This window comes from Tursiops truncatus, chromosome 16 (assembly GCF_011762595.2).
Source record: "Tursiops truncatus isolate mTurTru1 chromosome 16, mTurTru1.mat.Y, whole genome shotgun sequence".
NCBI classification, from domain to species: domain Eukaryota; kingdom Metazoa; phylum Chordata; class Mammalia; order Artiodactyla; family Delphinidae; genus Tursiops; species Tursiops truncatus.
This window is the reverse complement of record NC_047049.1, coordinates 13851274-13870587: the sequence shown is the minus strand read 5'-3', so window position 1 is coordinate 13870587 and position 19314 is coordinate 13851274. Positions and strand designations below refer to the sequence as shown.

The following is a 19314-nucleotide window of genomic DNA, read 5'->3' as shown; positions in this document are numbered from 1 at the left end:
CAGCTGTGAAGGAGGGAGGTGGGGCAAAGAGCCTTGCATTCTTTTTTTTTTGTTTTAGGATTCCTTTTTTTTAAAAAAAGATGGTACAGTTACTTTTTAAAAATTTTATTTATTTATTTACTTTTGGCTGTGTTGGGTCTTCGTTTCTGTGCGAGGGCTTTCTCTAGTTGTGGCAAGCGGGGGCCACTCTTCATCGCGGTGCGCGGGCCTCTCACTATCGCAGCCTCTCTTGTTGCGGAGCACAGGCTCCAGACGCGCAGGCTCAGTAGTTGTGGCTCACGGGCCTAGTTGCTCTGTGGCATGTGGGATCCTCCCAGACCAGGGCTTGAACCCGTGTCCCCTGCATTAGCAGGCAGACTCTTAACCACTGCGCCACCAGGGAAGCCCGAGCCTTGCATTCTGGAGTCTGCTCACTGCTCTGGTCATGCTTTTGGTGAGGCCAAATATCTGAATTTATTGTAGATGGTGAGCATCTGGACACTCACTCTTTTCCTGCTGGGAGCAGCCAAAGGTAAAACACATCCCACCTGCCCCTTGGGAAGGGCATAAACCCATCATCTCGGCACTGGCCGGAGAAAGCTTCAGCCATGGCAGGGCTTCCAGCGGCTGCAGACAGCTCCAAGTTTCCACAGAGACGCGGGTGGGGCTGCAGTTTGTGCGGGTCCGTCTCAGAGCATCTCCCCACCAACCTGCCTTCATGTCCAGGAGGCCTGAGGCCAGACTCTTCCAGATAAAGCATTAGACACCTGCCTGGGTTAACATATTGACTTACCAGTGCCCATTATCACATTAGTCAAATAAAACTATCGGAAGATCTAGGCAGGGAACACAGGACTTTTAAGTTTTGATGGTGGTTCGAAGCAGAGAGGTCTCTGTGGGATTCAGTGAGACTGTTCCCTGATCAGAAGGTGGGCATGGGGGGAGGGGGGCAAGGAGAGAGTTGATGGGACAGAGGCAAGTGTCTGCATGGTCTTCAGCCTGTCCCCAAGCAGGGGAGCAACCAGGCCAGCCTTGGGAGCTAACCCCTGAGCAGGGTCATCTTTTCTCTTACAGGAAAGGAAGTTTGCTATGATTCCATTGGGTGCTTCTCTGACTCTGAGCCCTGGGCTGGGACCGCCATCAGGCCCCTGAAAGTTCTCCCCTGGAGCCCTGAGGACATCGGGACTCGCTTCCTGCTCTACACCAACGAGAACCCAAACAACTTTCAGGTGAGACCTCTGCCATTTTAACATTGTTGTAACTGGTGAGGGGCTGTGCCCACCGGGGGACCAGGAGTTCTTACCTCTGTACCCTCTGCCTCTACCCAATCCCGCCAGCTGCCCCCAGGCCTAGCCAGACCTGGACAGAGTAGGTCTCCGGTAAAAAAGCTGGCTTGAATGAGTGAATGGTTCACATTTGCCAGAACCTCTAGCTAGTTATATGATTCTGGTGTTGGGCAAAGAGCTTATGGAAGAACATATGGAAGGTGTAAGACCATGAGTCACAATCCAGACCCAGTAGAGGTAGTGATTCCTGACTTGGGAAGGTAGGGCAGGGAAAGAGAGGTCAGGGTAGGCTTCCTGAAAGAGGTGGCTTTTTGCTAAACTTTGAAAGGTTGTGCATTGGAACAGGCAGAGATGGGGAAGAAAGAGACAGGCTAAAGTGGCTGGGCTGCAAAAACACGGAACCCTTCTGTGTTTGTCACAGATTCTTATTCCCTCTGATCCATCAACGATTGAGGCATCCAATTTCCAAACAGACAGGAAGACCCGGTTCATCATCCACGGCTTCATAGGCAAGGGAGATGAGAGCTGGCTGGTGGACATGTGCAAGGTAGGGCCTGGTTCTAACCCCTGTGGCCTGCGCTGCGGGCAGCTGCCCCTGCTTCCCACTAATGTCTCCACCTCCCTTTACGCAATCTCAATTAGCGAGCTCGGAACAGGAAATCCTGATGTATCGAGGTACCTTTATGCAATAAAAATGCCTCTTCACCAAAATAAAAATCCCCTTCCAAGTTTCTAGACTACATCTGTAGCCTGAAGCAATGGCATCTGCTGCGTGAACAAACACTTCTGTCCTCTCATTTCTGGTTAAATGAAGCCTAAATATGGTCTGCTTCCATTTCAGTGAGGCTACTTTGTGTTCCTATAAAAGCAGGATTATGTTCTTTTTGTTCAAGTCTTTCCCACTTCCCTGAGAGTCAGAGATGTGTGCTATGACCATTTATTTGAGATATGGAGAGCTTCGACTGACTGGGTGCCCCAAATGGCAGAATAGAAAATGCCAAACCCACTGTAATAGAGCATCTTTGGCTCAGAACGATAGACAACAGAATAACAAACACATGTTCACATACACACAAAAACACATGTGCAGAGGCACGCACACACAAATACACATGGTATACCATCGTCCCTTCTTTTCTTGTGTTCACTGATTCAATACGTTTTTCTGACACCTAAGAATTTACCCTAGCAGCCTGTCTTCCACCCTCCGACTTAAAATGTCAACAGGAAAAGTTACAAACCCTGAAAATTAAAGTCATTCTGCATTTGACCTTGGTTGTACCAGCCATTTAACTCTTGGTATCGCTTCTGTCCCATCATTAATAAGTATCTTCATGTATAAATTGTAAGATATAGTTTATATCCCAAATTCTCTAGGTTTGTAAGAGATTCCTCAGGGCTGCTTTAAAAATAAAAGTCCTGAGAAAACGGTTTTTGGTATCCGTGTGTGTGTGATCACACATATTAGCATCATATATGTGAAAAGATTCTAGGTGGATTTTAAATTTATAGTACCAGTTTAGACTCCAGCTGGTCATATGTCCTGCCCGGCAGAACTTCTAAGGATATATCAGTTCCTTTGACATCCAAGAAGAAGTTTCCCTTTCAGAATTCTTCAATATCTTTTAAATCAGTGCAGTTCTATTTTTAAAATATCTTTAGTGTGTTTCCTCCATGAAATACTGTGCTGTCCTGACTGTAAAAATAGTGACACTTCCCTCCCACCTTAAAACTTTGTAAATACCCAGCAGCCTGGGGTGAAGCAAGTCCAGCCTTTGCCAAGAGGCTGAAAGGACCCCTAGCAGTCAAATCCACAAGGTCATTTAGACCCTGGCTGCCGGAGAATGCGCTTGAGACCTTTTCTTTTCGAAATAGGATTCTTTGAATGATGCCCTGGTTTCAGCCACCTTATTGAATCAACCTGATTGAATCTGGTCGAAGAAAACCAGAGAGTGGTCAGCTTTTAATTAGTCTACGAACTAGAGAGGGAATCGATTTGCCTTGCTTGTAGCTTTTGCCCTGAGGGATAACTCCTATTGGCAACGGGATTCCTAACGAAGTCGAGTTCATCCCAGTGCCCCAGCTAGGAAGAGACAGAAGGACAGCCAGTGGTAACTCTCAGCGACCATTTCTGAGCTCTGGTTGGAAGCGGTTTCATGAGTCCCCACGATAACCCCTGGTGTCTCTCCAACACCAGAACATGTTCAAGGTGGAGAAGGTGAACTGCATCTGCGTGGACTGGAAAAGAGGCTCCCAGACCACCTACACGCAGGCTGCCAACAACGCGCGTGTGGTGGGCGCCCAGGTGGCCCAGATGCTGGCCATGCTCAAGGTGAGTGGTGGCCGGGCTGCGAGGGGACACACGGCACCCACCGGTCTCTGTTGGGTAAAGACACAGCTGAGGGTTACATGTTTAAAGAGGAAATAGAAAGAATTGATATTTCTCTTGGAGTCTTACTTCTAAAACTCACCTCAAATCAAAACCTATGGTGTTTGTGCTCAAGGCGCTGTACACCTATAATAAATGAGTACTTCTGGGTGAACATCTCTGAGACCAACAGGTGTGAATACTTTGAATTTGTGTCATTTGTTTGTTCATCCAATATTTGGGGGCACATTGTCAGGAGCTCTGCTAGGGAATAAAGAGAAGGCCCTGGGGGAGCTTACAGGGACCACTGAGTGTGATCAGGATTCTGATGTGGGGAGGGGGAAGGGTGGTTACAGGCTTTATAGGAGCGTGTGTGGGGGTCAGGGGGCAGCTAATCCAGTCTGGGGAGCGGGGGTCGGTGATTAAGGATGTCTCTCAGGAAGAGACGTCTAAGTTGAGAGCTAATGGCTGAGTTGTGTCGATGTGAACTGGACTGACTCGTGGTTGGGGAGACATGACAACAGGAAGAGGAGGCTAAACCAGACCCAGAGGTGAGAGACTACGACATATCTGAGGGCCCGAAAGTTCCACTAAGGGTCTAGCTAGAAAAGAGTCTAGAAAAACAGGTGTTGAGTCAGAAGAGCTCTGAGGCTTTCGTAAAGGGCTGGGCTTGATCTTACGGGCAGTGGTAGATTTTCAGCAGAGGAGTACTGGCATTAGGTTTGCAAAAACCACAGCACAGAAATGTCCTGAAAAGACAATCTTCCCTCTCCAGTCGAGCTACAGTTACTTACCTTCCCAAGTCCACCTCATCGGCCACAGCCTGGGGGCCCACGTGGCAGGAGAGGCAGGGAGAAAGACTCCAGGCCTGGGCAGGATTACAGGTAAGACTTGAGGGCTGGGGCCCAAGGTTTGGTCCCCAGTAGCCCCGGAGCGTATACAAGACTGCAGCCTAGCTTGGAGCTGGGCCCAAAGAGTCCATCCAGATTAGAGTCTGCACAGAGCATTTTAGGAAGCCCCCCCCCCAGAAGCCTATCTCTGTGGCAGGGGAAGTGGTGTCTTTGTTCTCTTTACTTCCTCCGACTCTGTCCCCATCCATTTTCTGGTGATGTGGGTCTCTCAGCAGGACTGAACACCCAGGAAAATGCAGAGTAAGGCTAGCATGAACGTGAGCAAACATAATTAAGACAAGTCCATAATGTCATTCCTTTCCCCCTTCTCTGAAATCAAGGGCAGAATAGAACACAAAAATTTTGCTTCCACTGCCTTCGTTGGTAGAAGAAACCCAGACACCATCACACCAAAAGCATCCTTTTAACCCAAGCAAAGCCTTTAAATTATAACCACAAAGTATATCAATATAGTCATTATAATGCTAATATAATAATTATAGTAAGCATAGATTAAGTGCCTGCTTATCCCAAATACTGTGCAAAGTGCTTTACGTTTTCTCATTTAATCCTCAGAACTAAAGAAAAAGGCTGAGGGAAGCAAATGACTTGCCCAAGGTCACACAACTAATCAGTGGTAGGACTGACATTCAATCCCGGTTCTGCTGTCTTTTGGTTCAAGTCTCTACCTTTATAAGAACGTTCCCTTTTATTTTCAACAGACAATTATGTTCGTGCCTTTTCATCTGCTCTGATGAAACCTTCAAAAACAATTGTTAAATCTAGGAGTCCCGTCAAGAAGGAAATAGAGAGCACGTGCTTTTAATGAGAGCCCTGCATTATGAAAAGCTCATAGCTGTTCTAAACATTTCAGGCTTTGGAACGAAACAACAGAGATATAAGAGATATAATTCTAAATATTTACTTATACACCCATAATGATGTGCCAGGCACTGTGCTAAATGCTACATATATTATCTCATTTAATCTTATAGCTCTATTATTACCCCCTTTTATAAAAGGGGAAACTGAGGTGTAGAAGATGTCAAGTGATTCATCCAAGGTCATGCAACTTGCTCAAAAAATAGCCGAGTAGGGATTTGGAGCAAGGTACCCAAGTCCCAGAATTTGTGTTTTGAATTGTGATACCATACTATTTCGCCCCTTTTTCCTTCAAACTTGGGAAGAGAAAGAGAATGTTGAAGGAGAAAGATATACAAGTAAGTGGGAGAATCTGATGTGGAGAAAAACCCTTGCCTAAACAAAATCTAAATGTCTTTGCTCACCTGCCCTTCTCTATCCACTCCACTGGAATGTAATGAGCATAACTGAGATTCAACGTCTCCATATTCCATACCCCGGCCATGGCACTGCACAACTCCAGGGTATGGCATCCCTTGAGTTAGGTAGCGCACAGCCTGGGCAACTGTACAACCTCAATCCTGCTGGCACCTATAGCCAGGCCTATTGTGTGCAACGCTGGCCATCTCTTTTAGGGTTGGATCCTGTAGAAGCAAGTTTCGAGGGTACTCCTGAAGAGGTCCGACTCGATCCCTCCGACGCTGACTTTGTTGATGTGATCCACACGGATGCAGCTCCCCTGATCCCATTCATGGGTGAGCCCCTCCACGTTCCAGCTGCAATCACGTGCGATTGTGAGAGCATGTGCTTTTAATGAGAGCCCTGCATTATGAAAAGCTCATTGCTGTTCTAAACATTTCAGGCTTTGGAACGAAACAACTGGTGGGTCACCTTGATTTCTTCCCAAACGGAGGAGAGGAAATGCCCGGATGCAAGAAGAATGCCCTGTCACAGATCGTGGACATAGATGGCATCTGGGCAGGTAAAGCCAGAGCAGAGTGGGGACATCACTTCCCTGGGGGAGCAACGCCACTCCCACAGCAAATCTTAACAACGAAAACACACTGCTCTTTGAAAATATACAATCCCCCCTTCTAGACCTTATTTCTTAAAAATATAGCCACGTATCATTTGTTATATCTCAGCTCTGCTGATTTACTTCCTTATACATTGTGTGGTGTCCTGGAGTGAACAAGCAACAAAGAATTACAAAACCATCGCTTAGAGCTGTAACTCCAACAATCAGTTGATAGCTACCTAATAAAGGAAGGAAATACCATAAAAGTAAATATCCTGAATCTAAGAGAATTTTTCTGCCAATTGTCCCTTGGGAGTCAGTGATATGGTTCAAGCTTATGTAACTGGCTTCCACTCCATAGACAACTCCATAGACAGAATTCCCAATCATGTCCACGGCAAATCCATTCGCGTGAGAGTCACCACTCCTCTATGTTGGGGAAAGAATAAGAAGCAATCACGGCTAAGGAAGGTTAGAGCAGAGACTGTGCTACTCAAGGTGGCCATTCTTTATCATTGATCAGCACACCTGGGATAAAGGGCATCTTTCAGATACAGCTCTGACTCTGTATCTAATAAGGTAAAAATGGCAGCGAACAGGTGAGATTTTCAGCCAGACTCATCATTTGGCACCGCACACGTTTAACTCAAATGAGTAAAGACTTTTACTGACTGTGAGCGTAATGGCTTGGCAAGTACGGACACCATCAAAGCAACTATTGAGGATGAGGACCTACGTGTTTGTCTTTCACAGCTTTAGGAGGCTTTGCACGGATAGAGTAGCCTAGACTCCCCATCAGTAACCAGTAACCAGTAACCAGTAGCCTAGACTCCCCATCAGTAACCCATCAGGCCAAGCAAGTTCAGGCCAGGTCTGGAATGCGTGCTGCGACATCTGCCCCTTGGCAGGAATTTATAGGAGCCAAGGAAGGTTCTAAGAAGGAACAAGACATGAGAGTGAAAGGCATGCTCACATAAAGCCACCTAAAGCTACTTGACGTTCCTTTTTATTCACCTAAACATGGCATGACAGTGTCCTTGCCCGGGTTTGGTCATGCCTAGGAGGTCAAGTCACATCTGGTTGTGTCTTCGAGGACCTCCAGCCTGGTGCCTGGGACACAGAATGGAACAGAGGTTAGAGGCCTGGGCTCAAGCACCAGACGGGCTTGGGTTTAAATCCCAGCTCCACCACTTCCTAGCTGAAATCTGAAATCTGAGGCTGTAGCCTGTATGTCTTTCTGTAATTAGGGATGGTATGTTACCCACCTCTGAGGAAAGGTGAAGCTTACAGGGACAATATATGTAAAGTGCTCAGAACATTGCCCGGCACACAGAAAGCAGCCTTTATATGTTAACTGTCATTTTGTGGCTGGATTTTGGACTAATCTTCAATTTCTGAAGATATGGTCCCACTTTGGAACCATCCCACTTGGAGAGAGAGGCAGAGAAGTTGTCATGGGGTCCTGACCACCTGTGCAGACTTCCCTCTTTGCTTACCCAGGAACCCGGGACTTTGTGGCTTGCAATCACCTGAGAAGCTACAAGTATTACTCGGAGAGCATCCTCAATCCCGATGGGTTCGCCGCGTACCCCTGCGCTTCCTACAAGGACTTTGAGTCTGTAAGCTATTATGCCACCTTGCGTCCCAAGGTGGGGCTGTTGTCCTGCTGCGTTGGGATCTGCAGTACTCTCCCCTACTTGTTTTGCACCGCATGTCAGAGTTCACGGTCCTGTAGAGTGGAGGGGGAAAAAAGCCTTAGGCAGGCGGTAGCTAAAATTCTAGAAGAGTCATGTGGGAGCGGAAGATTCTGGGAAATCGGAGAGTAGAGCAGTCAGTTCAATGATCTAGGAAGGCTTCCTGCAGGGGCAAAGTTAGAATCTGGCTGGAAAATCATAGAGTTTAGAAGGAGGGGAAAGTGTGCACATTTCTGACAGGGGCGGAGCAAGTATGGAATGTGGGAGAGAAGAATCTACATGCCAGAGAGAAGGAAAGGTGGATGCTGGGGTTCTACACGCTGGGCTGGGAGTTTGTGCCGTGTGCAGCCGGCAACAAGGAGAGAGATGCACGAAACAATACCCCAGAGCCTGCCTATGCGGGCTCACTAGAGCCGGTGTGAACATCTATTCCCGACCCCACATTCAATGACATCGTGTTGATAGCCTGAAGTTGGCCCCAGCCACAGCATATTTACACCACAGAAATCGGTAAACTCTACAGGACTTTTTGTCCCAGAGTTGCCTGTTAGTCATTCACCAGCCTACCACTCGATGGAAGGCATATTTGATCTAACCTGGGGCCCAGGCATCAATATTTTCTGAAGCTCCCCAAATAGTTCTCATGTGATGTGCATCAGGCTTGGGTACTACATCCTGGATGAAGTTAGTTTAGAGACCATCTATTCCAATCTCTTTCCAGTTATGAAAGAGGAAACTGAGACTATAGGAAAATTGCTCCCCAGACGTGTGGATCATAAAAAGACAAATTCACACCTTACAGCCGGATCCATCTTTCTCATTAGAACAAGTGCTTCCCCTGTCCAGATGAAGGGTGCCCGCAGATGGGCCACTATGCTGATAGATTTGCTGGCAAGACACGTGAGGAGCAGCAGAAATTCTTCCTGAACACGGGAGATTCCAGCACATTTGCTCGTAAGTTGCGCTGTGATTTCCCACCCAAGTAAAAGAGGTTTCCTTTCTGTTTTACATACAGGGGTGGCCTCTCACCTGAAATATTTGTGGGTACATTTCATCTTAGTAAAAGGACACATCCCCCCAAACCACCCCATTTAAGACTCAACCAAGGATTTAGAAAGGGTCTGCTTTACTTTCATTTTATTTCTATGGCATGAAATGAGTGGACACAAACAGCATAATTAATGGGATAATAGCAATTTACCTGTCTCTGTGGCCATCTTCTCTGCATTTTCACCACCTCACAGTTCCTTGTCCTATGCATTTTAAAAATTGTGTCATCCGCACCTGTTCTATCCATTCAAAATTTATTTGGTACCAACTCTTTGCTTATCTAGCCCACTTAAGAAGCCCAGTTCCAATCTCCTCAATTTCCAGCCTTCTGTCCATGTGTCCCTCATGCCCGTTGATGGTGGGTGCCTCTCTGGTGGAGTGTTGGAGGGGATCAGAATGGGGTAATTCCTCTCAAAATTCTGCTGAATGGGCTAGGACATAGGGTAGAGTCAGGCATGTTTCAGCCTTTGTGCCAACCTGCCTTATGACAGTTCCCTAAGATATTGTACTGTAAAAAAGAGACTGTGTTTATATAAATACATAAATATAATACAAGTCTCACATAGTTTTTTAAGTCAGGTTTATTGAGGTATAATTTATATACAGCCAAAGTCACCCTTTGTAGTGTATAATTCTGAGTTTTGATAAATAAAAAGTCATGTAACCATCTCCAAAATCAAGATATAGAACATTTCCATCGCTGTTTACATATTTTTTAAAAAGGCGTTGGTTAATCAATCCTTCCTCTGATGTAGTGATGCACAAAATACTTGCCAATATTTTAAAACAACAAATTAAACATTCAAAACCATATATTCATTCCTCAACTAACATTTATTTATGGGCCACAGGCTATGCTAGATGTGGGGTGGTGCAGGGATGAACAAGACACCCTAGCATGAAATTTATAACCCGGCAGAGAAAACTGAAACTGAACAAGCAGTTAGCTACAAGTGTGTTGGCTCGACGGCTTGCTGCTGTGACACGGCAGGACAGCGGAACTGGCCCTGATCAGAGGAAGGGGCAGGGAAAACACCTCTGAGCATGTAACGGACAAGTAGGGGTTAGGCAAAGGATGTGTCTGTGAGCTTACCTACATATGTGTGAATGTGTATGTATGTGGTGTGTATGCATGTGTGTGCATGTGTATATGTGTGTTTTTGTGTGTGTGTGTTTATGTGTGCATGAGTGTGTGGTCATGTGTGTATAGGTTCCTGTGTATGTGTGTGAGCTCCTGGGCGCCAAGACAGCCCTTCAGGCATAAATCTGGATGACCACTGTGTTGGAGACTGCCCAGGGCCCTGGAGAGGCAGAGGGAAGACACAGACCTTGCCCTTGAGGCTCCCAGGACTGCACCCCTGAACTACCTTTCCAAATGTGGGGACCAGCCCTTGTTCCTTCTCTTTCCACCTCAACTCATAGTACTGTCCTTCGAGAACAGAGCTGTCCAACAGAACTTTCTGCCATGATGGAAATGCTCTGTGTTGTCCAATGCAGTAATCAGTAGCCACATGTGGCAATTCAGCACTTAAAGGGTGGCTAGGGAAAGCGAGGAATTGATTTTTGTTTTATTTAATTTGGGTTTAAATTTAAGCAGCCACATGTGGCTAGTGACCCCTTTACTGGGCGGGCAAGTCTACAGGGATCCACTGCCAGATACGTGTTTCTCCTTAAGGCCTAGTTTGAGTCGTAGGTTAACATGTAGAACTTCTACTTCGATGCCTCAGTGTAAGGGATGTGACAAGAACCTGAGATTTCTGTCAACTATTTTGTGCATGAATAAAAACTCTTTTCTATGTCCTGTGCAGGCTGGAGATACGGAGTTTCTATAACACTGTCTGGAAGAAGAGCCATTGGTCAAATCAAAGTCGCTTTATTTGGAAATAAGGGAAACACTCACCAATACAATGTCTTCAAGTAAATTTCCTTTTTCGGTACCACCTCTCACTTGATACACACGGCCTTCACATCCGTGCACTGACATACTTGTCGTCTCTTTATCAATGGATTCTAAATTATTTATTTTATGTACTGAAGTTAACTTCAGATTTTTGCTAACATGTGTTCTTTTCTCGATTATAAATCCAGGCATTTTATTCTTTCTCTCTCAATAGATCAGATTTTTAAAGATAAATCTAATGTTAGCCCAGATATCATATTTTCTGATTAGCCTAGTCACACATATTTGTTGTGTTAAACTAGTGGATAACTTGTTATTGTACAAATAATTCTACCAGAAAAAAATAATATGAAGGAATTATATAGTTTTCTATAGGTAAGTTTTGAGGGTAAATTAACTTACATTTGAGGAAATAATAGTTAAATAGTAGTTTAAGGGACTTCCCTGGTTGTCCAGTGGTTAAGACTCTGTACTTCTACTTCAGGGGGCCACGGGTTCGATCCCTGGTCAGGGAACCAAGATCCACATGCTGGATAAAAAATAAAATAAATAGTAGTTTGAGGCTGCTGGCATAGAGCTGACTTTTTCATTTCTTTAACCTTTATTTGAGAATTAATTTGGAAAAAAAACATCTTGTTAATCTAGAGTAGAAAAGAGAGGCAGGGACTTTATGGTCATTAGAACTTGTTTCAGTGAATGGGAACGTTTCTATTTCTCTGTTTCCAGGGGGATTATCACACCAGGCTCCACCCACTCCAATGAGTTTGATGCGGATATTGACGTCGGAACAATTGAGAAAGTCAAGTTTCTTTGGAACAACAACGTGGTAAATCCAACCCTCCCCAAAGTGGGGGCAGCCAAGATCACCGTGCAGCAGGGAGAGGACAAGACAGAGTACGTGTCTTTGCAGCTTGTGCCTAAGGATGTTTGTAGAGACTTGCATTTGTCATGGAAACTCACCCCAGAAAGTCAGCTGAGGTTCAGCCAGTGTTCTCAGCACTCTCTGTGGCAGGCACAGATGATACCGCCCTGCCTTCCATGAAAACTAAGGAGGAAAAATAAGAAAGAGAAATAAGAAATAATTTCTGAAGGGTATAAAGTTATAAGTATCCGTTAGAGAGTGGCTACAAGTTAAAGAGGGGAAGATCAATGAAAGTTCAGGATAATTGAAGGAAAAGAAAATCAGTTTTAGCAAAAGATATAAAATTTGAGATGAGGCGAGAGGGCTGAGGTGGCAATACTTGCAGAATCCTCATCCTGACCCCTGGCATCCCTGGCTGTGGCATCTGCGGGGAGGTGGGGGTAATGACCAAAGCTCAGACCCCAAGTCTGGCCAGCAGGACACCCCCGTGCCGCTTGGCGAGAAGAAGATCCTGGGCTCTTGGTCACTGATTGAGGTTTGGAGGTTAGGTGGGGTCACTAAACTCAGGCCCCAGGGAATGTCACACCCCCGGGCAGGGGCGTGGGTTGGCAGACCTCACAGCCGTCTCATTAGCTGGATGACCCCTGTGGGGTCCACCCTGTCTCTGTGACGGGAGGACCGAGGGGCTGGCCCAGGCAGGGCGTCCGCGGAACAAGAAGGTCCTCTCACTGAAAATACAGTGTCGAGGAGGCCAGTGGGGAGCCCTATGCAGGCTGGGGGTGGAGCCGAGGCCTCCTCTCTGCCATCGGAGGACACTGGGACTCTAAGGTCAGTGGCCCAGGTCCCATTAGGAAGTGGACCTGTTTCCTGGATCCTGGGATGTGGCTAAAATCATGTCAGAAGAAGGTGGTCTCATTGGAATCTTTAAAATGAGAGGCATTCCCAAGGAGATGCCTTGTTCACAGGTGGATTCAAGAAAGGAAAACAAGTAGGAGACCAAATCACCCAGGGCGTTGCACCCTCTAGGTGCCTCAGCTGTCACCTCAACCCTCCGACGACCTGAGGGCAGCTTCCCCGCCCGCCGACTCTGGAGGGAATCGATCTAAGAGAAGCTAGATGGTGGACCTCAAAAATTTTAAATATGGGAAGATAGAGCGTCACAAACTATAATAGTTTGGGGGTAAAAATACTGAATTCGTCAACTTATTCAAATATTTTGCTGTTAGGAAAACAGCTAATAAGTAACATTTAAAAAAATAATAATAAGTGGGAGACGAAAGAAAATTAAGAGTTTGGTCCGACCTCCTCTCATATCCCCCTCAAATTTTTTTAGTCATCTCATTGGGGTTTCAAGTCCTACCTGCTGACAGGAATTCCTCCAGTGACATGGTATCAGAAGAAAAATGTAGTTTCCCCCCTTTATTTCTCTCTCCCCACACACCATCCTCCTTCCTTCCTCTCTGACTTTAGTAAGTACCAGGTATGCCTGGCGTATAGGAGGGGATGCAAAGACAGAGCCTGCTGAGGAGTTTACAGTATAGCTGTTGAGAAAAATGGACTTATGGTTCATTGGAAAGGTCAAATGACAGACTAAGAACTCCCTGTGAGGGGCCCAAAGAGGGTGCTGGGGAGACGGGCAGAGGGACGGGGGGAGGTATGTGAGGGGCACAGGGAGGCCAGGCTGCTGAGGGCGGGGCTCCGGTGCAGAGGACAGGAATTCGATTGGCGGTTAGGGTTAAGGGCTTCCAGGAAAGACAAATGAGGTACAAAGAGAAAGTGGGGAGGGGCCAGTGAAGGTGAGGAGAGAGGATGAAGCTTCAGAGCTCACAGGTGGTGAGAGAATCCCATGTTTCCTGGAAGAGCTGTAACCACAACCACTTACATCTGCATTGTTTTTAAATTAATTATAAAGCTTTTTTATATTTATTGTCATGAGATGCTACATTATTGACTTGGGATTCTCACCAATAATGGGAGGGAGCTAAGCCCTCTTCTACAAATAAAGACTCCATTGCTGAGACTCGAGTAACCAGCCCCGTATCATGGCTGGAAGGCAGCAGGGGGCAGCCCAACGGGAGAGCCAGGCCCCTGACTCCAGGTTTGGAAGACAAGGTCCAGAGAGGTTTGAAGTTGACCACAGGAAACGTAGGCCACAACGTCAGCTTGACCTGTGTTTGCATCTTGGTTCTTCTACGTATTAACTGAGAGCCCTCTGTGCCTCAGTTTCCTCTCCTGTGATGTAGGACTCTTAACGATACCTCCTCACACTTGTGTGGTGAGGACGAAGTGCGCACTGTGTGAGTGGATCAGCTAGTGTGGTTGCCCACAGCTAGCGAGAGCTCCGTCTACTGTAGCTGCTGTGTTTTCTTGAGCTGCTGTAGGCTGAATCGGGTCCCCAGAATGGCTGGGGCAAGAGTGAGCCCATCTGTAAACCCCTCTGCTGGGTTCATGGGGGGCCCGCATGTACTGACCTTGTCCTGGGGTCCAGCCAGCCCCTCCCCCTGGAAGCCCCCAGGCAATCAGCCCTCCAGGGACTTTTTGAAGCTACCACCCTAGTGCAGCCCTCATCCTTTTGAATTGTAAATCAGCAATTACCTTTGCCAGGTAAGAACGCCCAGCACTTAAAAAGATTCCTTTCTCTCCACAGATACAGTTTCTGTAGCGAAGAAACCGTGAGAGAAGACGTCTTGCTCAGTCTCATGCCCTGTTAAACTCCGGGTGCAATGCAGCCGCCGTGTAACACTAATAAAATCCGTACATGCATCTATCTGCTCACAGCATCTGTCGCTGGTGTCAGCTGCCCCCAGTGGGACATTTGGGAATTGACTATTTTAAAATGCCCTGCCCATTTCCGTATACTGGGGTTTCCTGCCCTTGACCTCCAGTTACCAACCCCGCTCCCCCCAGTTTCCCTGGTCCTCGTGCCCACTGTCTTCTCCTCACCCGAGGCGCGGCGACAGACAGCAACACTAGAGAGTGGAGCTGGGGCCCCGGCAGAGCCTTTAGCCCTGCCCCTCATCCTGCAGGTGAGGAAACAGGCGTGTGGGCTCGCTGTTGCAGCACATGGAGCGGATGTGCCCCATCGGGGCTGAGGGTCAGGCCCCTGACTCTGATTCCAGGGCCCCTCCCTGACTCTGCCGTCACCTTGAGATCATGGAAGGCCGTGCTAGGATGTGGCCCCTTTGTGATGGTAAATTGTGTGGTGATGGGACCACCTGGGGGCTCCGGCGCTTGGTGAGGTTAAGGGGCTCCAGCACCCAGAGACTGTGGTGGGCACATTTGCAGAGCACAGACAGACTTCCCGCGCCCCCTGGCCCTGGGCCGGGGCTGCCTCAGAGCCCTCTCTCCACCTGCCGGGCAAGCATCACCCCAGGCAGGGCCGGGCGCTGAGCAGGGGTCCAGGGGGTGCCCAATGCAGGCCCGGCTGAGGGGGGACTTTTCTGTCTTTGGGGGGGCGGGGAGACTCAGCCAAGCCGACCTCACCATGGCCCCGCCCACACAGGTGTTCCTACCTGGGGGTGGGGGAGTTTTCAAGGTGGCCCAGCCTGTCCCGTGATCATCCCCAGGGGGTTGTAGGGACCAGGAAGGGCCCTGCCTCCCTTGAGTGTCTCCCCTCTTGGTCACCCACCCACCATGGCAGTTCCTAAGCCCAGTGGCACGTCAAGCTATCACTGAGCTTCCAACCTGAGTGCGAGTGGGCTCCAGAGTGTTCCGTGAAAGCAGAGGGTGTGGCGAGGATTCCCCAAACGACTGTAATAAAGGCTTCACAGTCAAGGGCACAGGGTGGGCGCTCAGCAAACCGTGGTGATGGGGGTGGTGGGGCGCACCGAGCAGGAGAGACCCAGCGCTGGCCGTGAACCCGCGCCCCGGGCAAGCAGCACATCCAATCAACGGAATGGAGCTTCTGCAGACATTCCCAAACACCACCTCTCGTGCAGGCACTGGAGTGAGAGGGAAGCCGACTTCCATTTGGCCCCCGGGGGGTGCCCGGTGGTAGGGGGCCGGCACCTAAATAAACACCACCATGCTGCCCACCAGGGCAAAAAGCAAGGTACATGCCAGGCCAGGGGGGCCCAGAAGAAGGAGGAGTAAGATGGGGAAGGCTCCGAAGAGCCGTGCGAACTAGGCCCAGGCTTGCAGGAAGACGACCCACTGAGACTGCAGGCTGGGAGGCCAGCAAGGAGGAGGAGGCCCCCACAGACATCCAGGCAAGAAGTGATGAGATGTATGAGGGTGGCGGGTGGAACCAGGTATAATGAGGGGGGCGGGACTGGTCGGCCATGGTGAGAGGGTCCTTCCTGCTCAAGGACAGCCTGTCTCACCTGCTCCCCAGACTGACAGATACGGCCAATAACTTGGAGAAAAGGATTTTAAAACAAGGAGGAAGCTGAAAAAAGACTGCAGACAGAAGAGGCCAGTTGCCGAGGCTCCCCTAATCTGCTGGCCACACCATAAGCACACAGCGGAGGCTCTGCCCTGAGCCTCGGGTGACCTGGGTGACCTTGGGTTTGACAGCAGGTGCACCGGTAACCTGGGACAGGTAACCTGCTCCAGGGACAGGGAAGGCAGCTGATGGAGACCCGAGCCGGAGCAGGGCCAGCCTCCTGTTGGCTCCTCCCGAGTCCCTTTCCTAGAATGGGCGTAAGTCCTTTAATCGGATATACAGCCTGAGAAAATTCCCAGGAGGGCAGAGAACAGGTGGCTCCACGATCACCACCATTGACCTCGTGTGTGTCGCAGGGGCCAGCGGTAAAGCCAGGTAAGAATCAAGGGGCTGGAGATACACGAAACGTAGCCAATATTCAATTCATGAATCACTTGTTATTGCACACAAACAGCACATGACACAGCTTAGTCAGAGCAGGGAAAATCAGAAAGGTGGTAAATGAACACCCCAAGAAGAAGTAGGGAAGGAGGCATCTTGGCACGAGCAGAGGTCCTGGTCCTGCCACAGGCCTCCAGACAAGCATGAGTGGGAAGTCGCCCTCTGCTCTGACAGGGCCTCGGGCAGCGACCATCTGCAGCAGCTCAGCACCTGGGGATCGGGTCCTCCAGCAGAGAGCCTTCTAGTCGCTGGGCTCAGTGTCTCTTTTCAAGGAGTGGGTCAGGAGGTGTAACAGTTACACCCAGGGTACCTTGTCTCTATCAGTTGCTCCTTCAGTTCTAGTGACGTATGTTACCCATCAAATTTCTTATCTAAAGTACCACTCAGTTTATCACTCTAAGACACTCGCAGTCCTACAGCAGACGTTCCAAGACAGCTAATATGGAAGTTCACACTGGCCACTGTGACTATTTTGAACTATTTATTTTGAACTATTTCAATAGCTTAAATCCTATACGTTTCACACAAGGTAAGTAGGAACCGTAGCACAGAAGAAATCACATCATAACACCCTGGCTACTTATCAGTGTGGCTGCAGAGCCTCCACTTCCTGTCCCCACACACCCTTGACCTTAACGCACCGCCTGCGAGCTGGATGGGGAGATTAGGGCTCTCCGTGGTTACTCCGGGGGACACTTGCAGTGTCTATGTGGCCCCGGCAGATCTGAAATCCAGATTTCAGCAGCTGCGTGGGGCCAGCTTGATTAGACTTTGTTCTTTTTTGTTCTTTAAATAACAGAGGTGGTGCATTTTTCAGAATGCATATGAATACGGCCTTTGGAGCAATGAAAATACACCCCATTCATAGTCAGTTTGTTAACATAAAGCTCAGGGGGACATTCAGTCTGGTTGGAAGCAATAGGAAAAGGAACTGAGCCAGCAGTCAGGGCTCTAGTCAAGCCTGGTGACCTTGGGCAAGGGCTTTCCACCTCTCTGGGTCTCAGCTTTCTCATCTGTAAAATGGAACAGAAGGCTCCATCCTTAAGTCAGGGAGCTGTAAGATGAGAGAGGCTCCTTAGGGAGTATGGCCACAGTCTGACCCCAGACTCAAAGCTACCAGAAGGCAGCAGGCACGCAAAGCAGTGCTCGTTAGGATGGGCTTCAGACCCACCCAACTCAGGCCCTGCATGCTCACCCCAAGGTGCAGGAAGCTGGGCATCCAGGGGCTCACGGGACTAGTTGAGGCAGCTCCAGGAGTGCCAGGGTTGCACCAACCAGCCTGCAAACTAGAATCAACTGGGAGCTTAAAAAAAAGATGGAGTGGGGGGGCTTCCCTGGTGGCGCAGTGGTTGAGAGTCCACCTGCTGATGCAGGAGACCCGGGTTCATGCCCCGGTCCGGGAAGATCCCACATGTCACAGAGCGGCTGGGCCCGTGAGCCATGGCCACTGAGCCTGCGCGTCCGGAGCCTGTGCTCCGCAACGGGAGAGGCCACAACAGTGAGAGGCCCGCGTACCGCAAAAAAAAAAAAAAAAAAGATGGGGGGGGTCTTGTCCCAGGCCCCACCCTGATCAACTCAAGAACAATCCCATGTACAGGCCTTTTTAAAAAGTCCTCGGGTACTTCTCCCCGTGCAGCTGGGTGAAGTTCCCTCAGGAAACAATATTTCCTGAATCCTCTAAAGGCGAGTCTTCTCATCCCAGGCTTCCAAGTGAACTTATTCCTCATTCTCCAAGGGAATTATTAATTTTGTGTTTTCACCTAGATGATAATCTATTTTTTTTCAGTCAGTTACAGAGACAAGGTTTTCTCTTTGTTGTGGTAATTTGCAGTAAGAGTTTTGTTTCCTAAATTGATGTGCAATGAAATGATGTTAATGGGAATGTCCGGGGGGCGGGTGAAATTTTTAGTGAGGATGGTGTCCTTCTATTTACTCAGGTCTGAGAAACCTTGGAGAGTATGGTCTGGGACTGAAAATGTGGAAGACATGTCCAGTGTCACAGGCTTTGAGAGCAGAGAGTTGGCTTTGGGACCCGGAACGGAAGAGCAAATGTGGCCAGAGAGGAGCAGGGAGGGGTGGGGGAGGAACGAGCCTCGGGGGTGGTAGCGGGGACCCCAGGGGGCTCCTCAGTGGGGAGATACAGCTGACATCCCTGGCAGCAGAACCCACAGGTGCAAAAGCTCAGGAGAGGAAAAGAACAGGTGTATTCCAGAACTGTGTGTCCTTCCATCTAAGCACTTGTAGGGTGGGAAGGCATCAGGGAAGAGCAGAAATGAAGCTGGGCGAGGCCACGTGGTGGCCATGTTAATTTTCTCGGGCTGCCATAACAAAGTACCACATACGGCATGGCTTAAACAATAGAAACTTATGATCTCACGATTTTGGAGGCTGGAGAGCCCAGGACCAAACGGTCACAGGTTCGGGTCCTTTCGGCAGCTGTGAGGGAGACGCTGTCCACGCCTCTCTCCTTTGGGTGGTTGCTGGTGATCTTTGCCATTTCTTGGCTTGTAGATATATCACCCAAATCTCTTCGTTCATGTTCACATGGCCTTCTCCCTCTGTGCATGTCTCTGTATCCAAA

At 48.6% G+C, this 19314-nt stretch overlaps 1 protein-coding gene across 1 annotated transcript; it reads left to right on the top strand.

Annotated features, from left to right (window-relative positions):
- Window positions 1-462: 462 nt before the first annotated feature.
- LOC101325502 (inactive pancreatic lipase-related protein 1) lies at window positions 463-14619 on the top strand. The gene is made up of 12 exons (XM_004321935.3): window positions 463-511; window positions 1054-1208; window positions 1687-1812; window positions 3463-3597; window positions 4409-4517; window positions 6020-6139; window positions 6247-6366; window positions 7903-8021; window positions 8921-9050; window positions 10955-11063; window positions 11773-11940; window positions 14556-14619. The coding sequence occupies exons 1-12, from the start codon at window positions 463-465 to the stop codon at window positions 14617-14619; spliced, it is 1404 nt and encodes a 467-aa protein (XP_004321983.1).
- The last annotated feature ends 4695 nt before the right edge of the window (window positions 14620-19314 follow it).

Coding starts and splice junctions, on each gene's coding strand:
- LOC101325502 (XM_004321935.3), top strand. CDS start 463: ATGGTGAGCATCTGGACACTCACTCTTTTCCTGCTGGGAGCAGCCAAA. Junction 1,209..1,686: donor AGAACCCAAACAACTTTCAG/GTGAGACCTCTG, acceptor TGTTTGTCACAG/ATTCTTATTCCCTCTGATCC. Junction 6,140..6,246: donor TCCCCTGATCCCATTCATGG/GTGAGCCCCTCC, acceptor TAAACATTTCAG/GCTTTGGAACGAAACAACTG.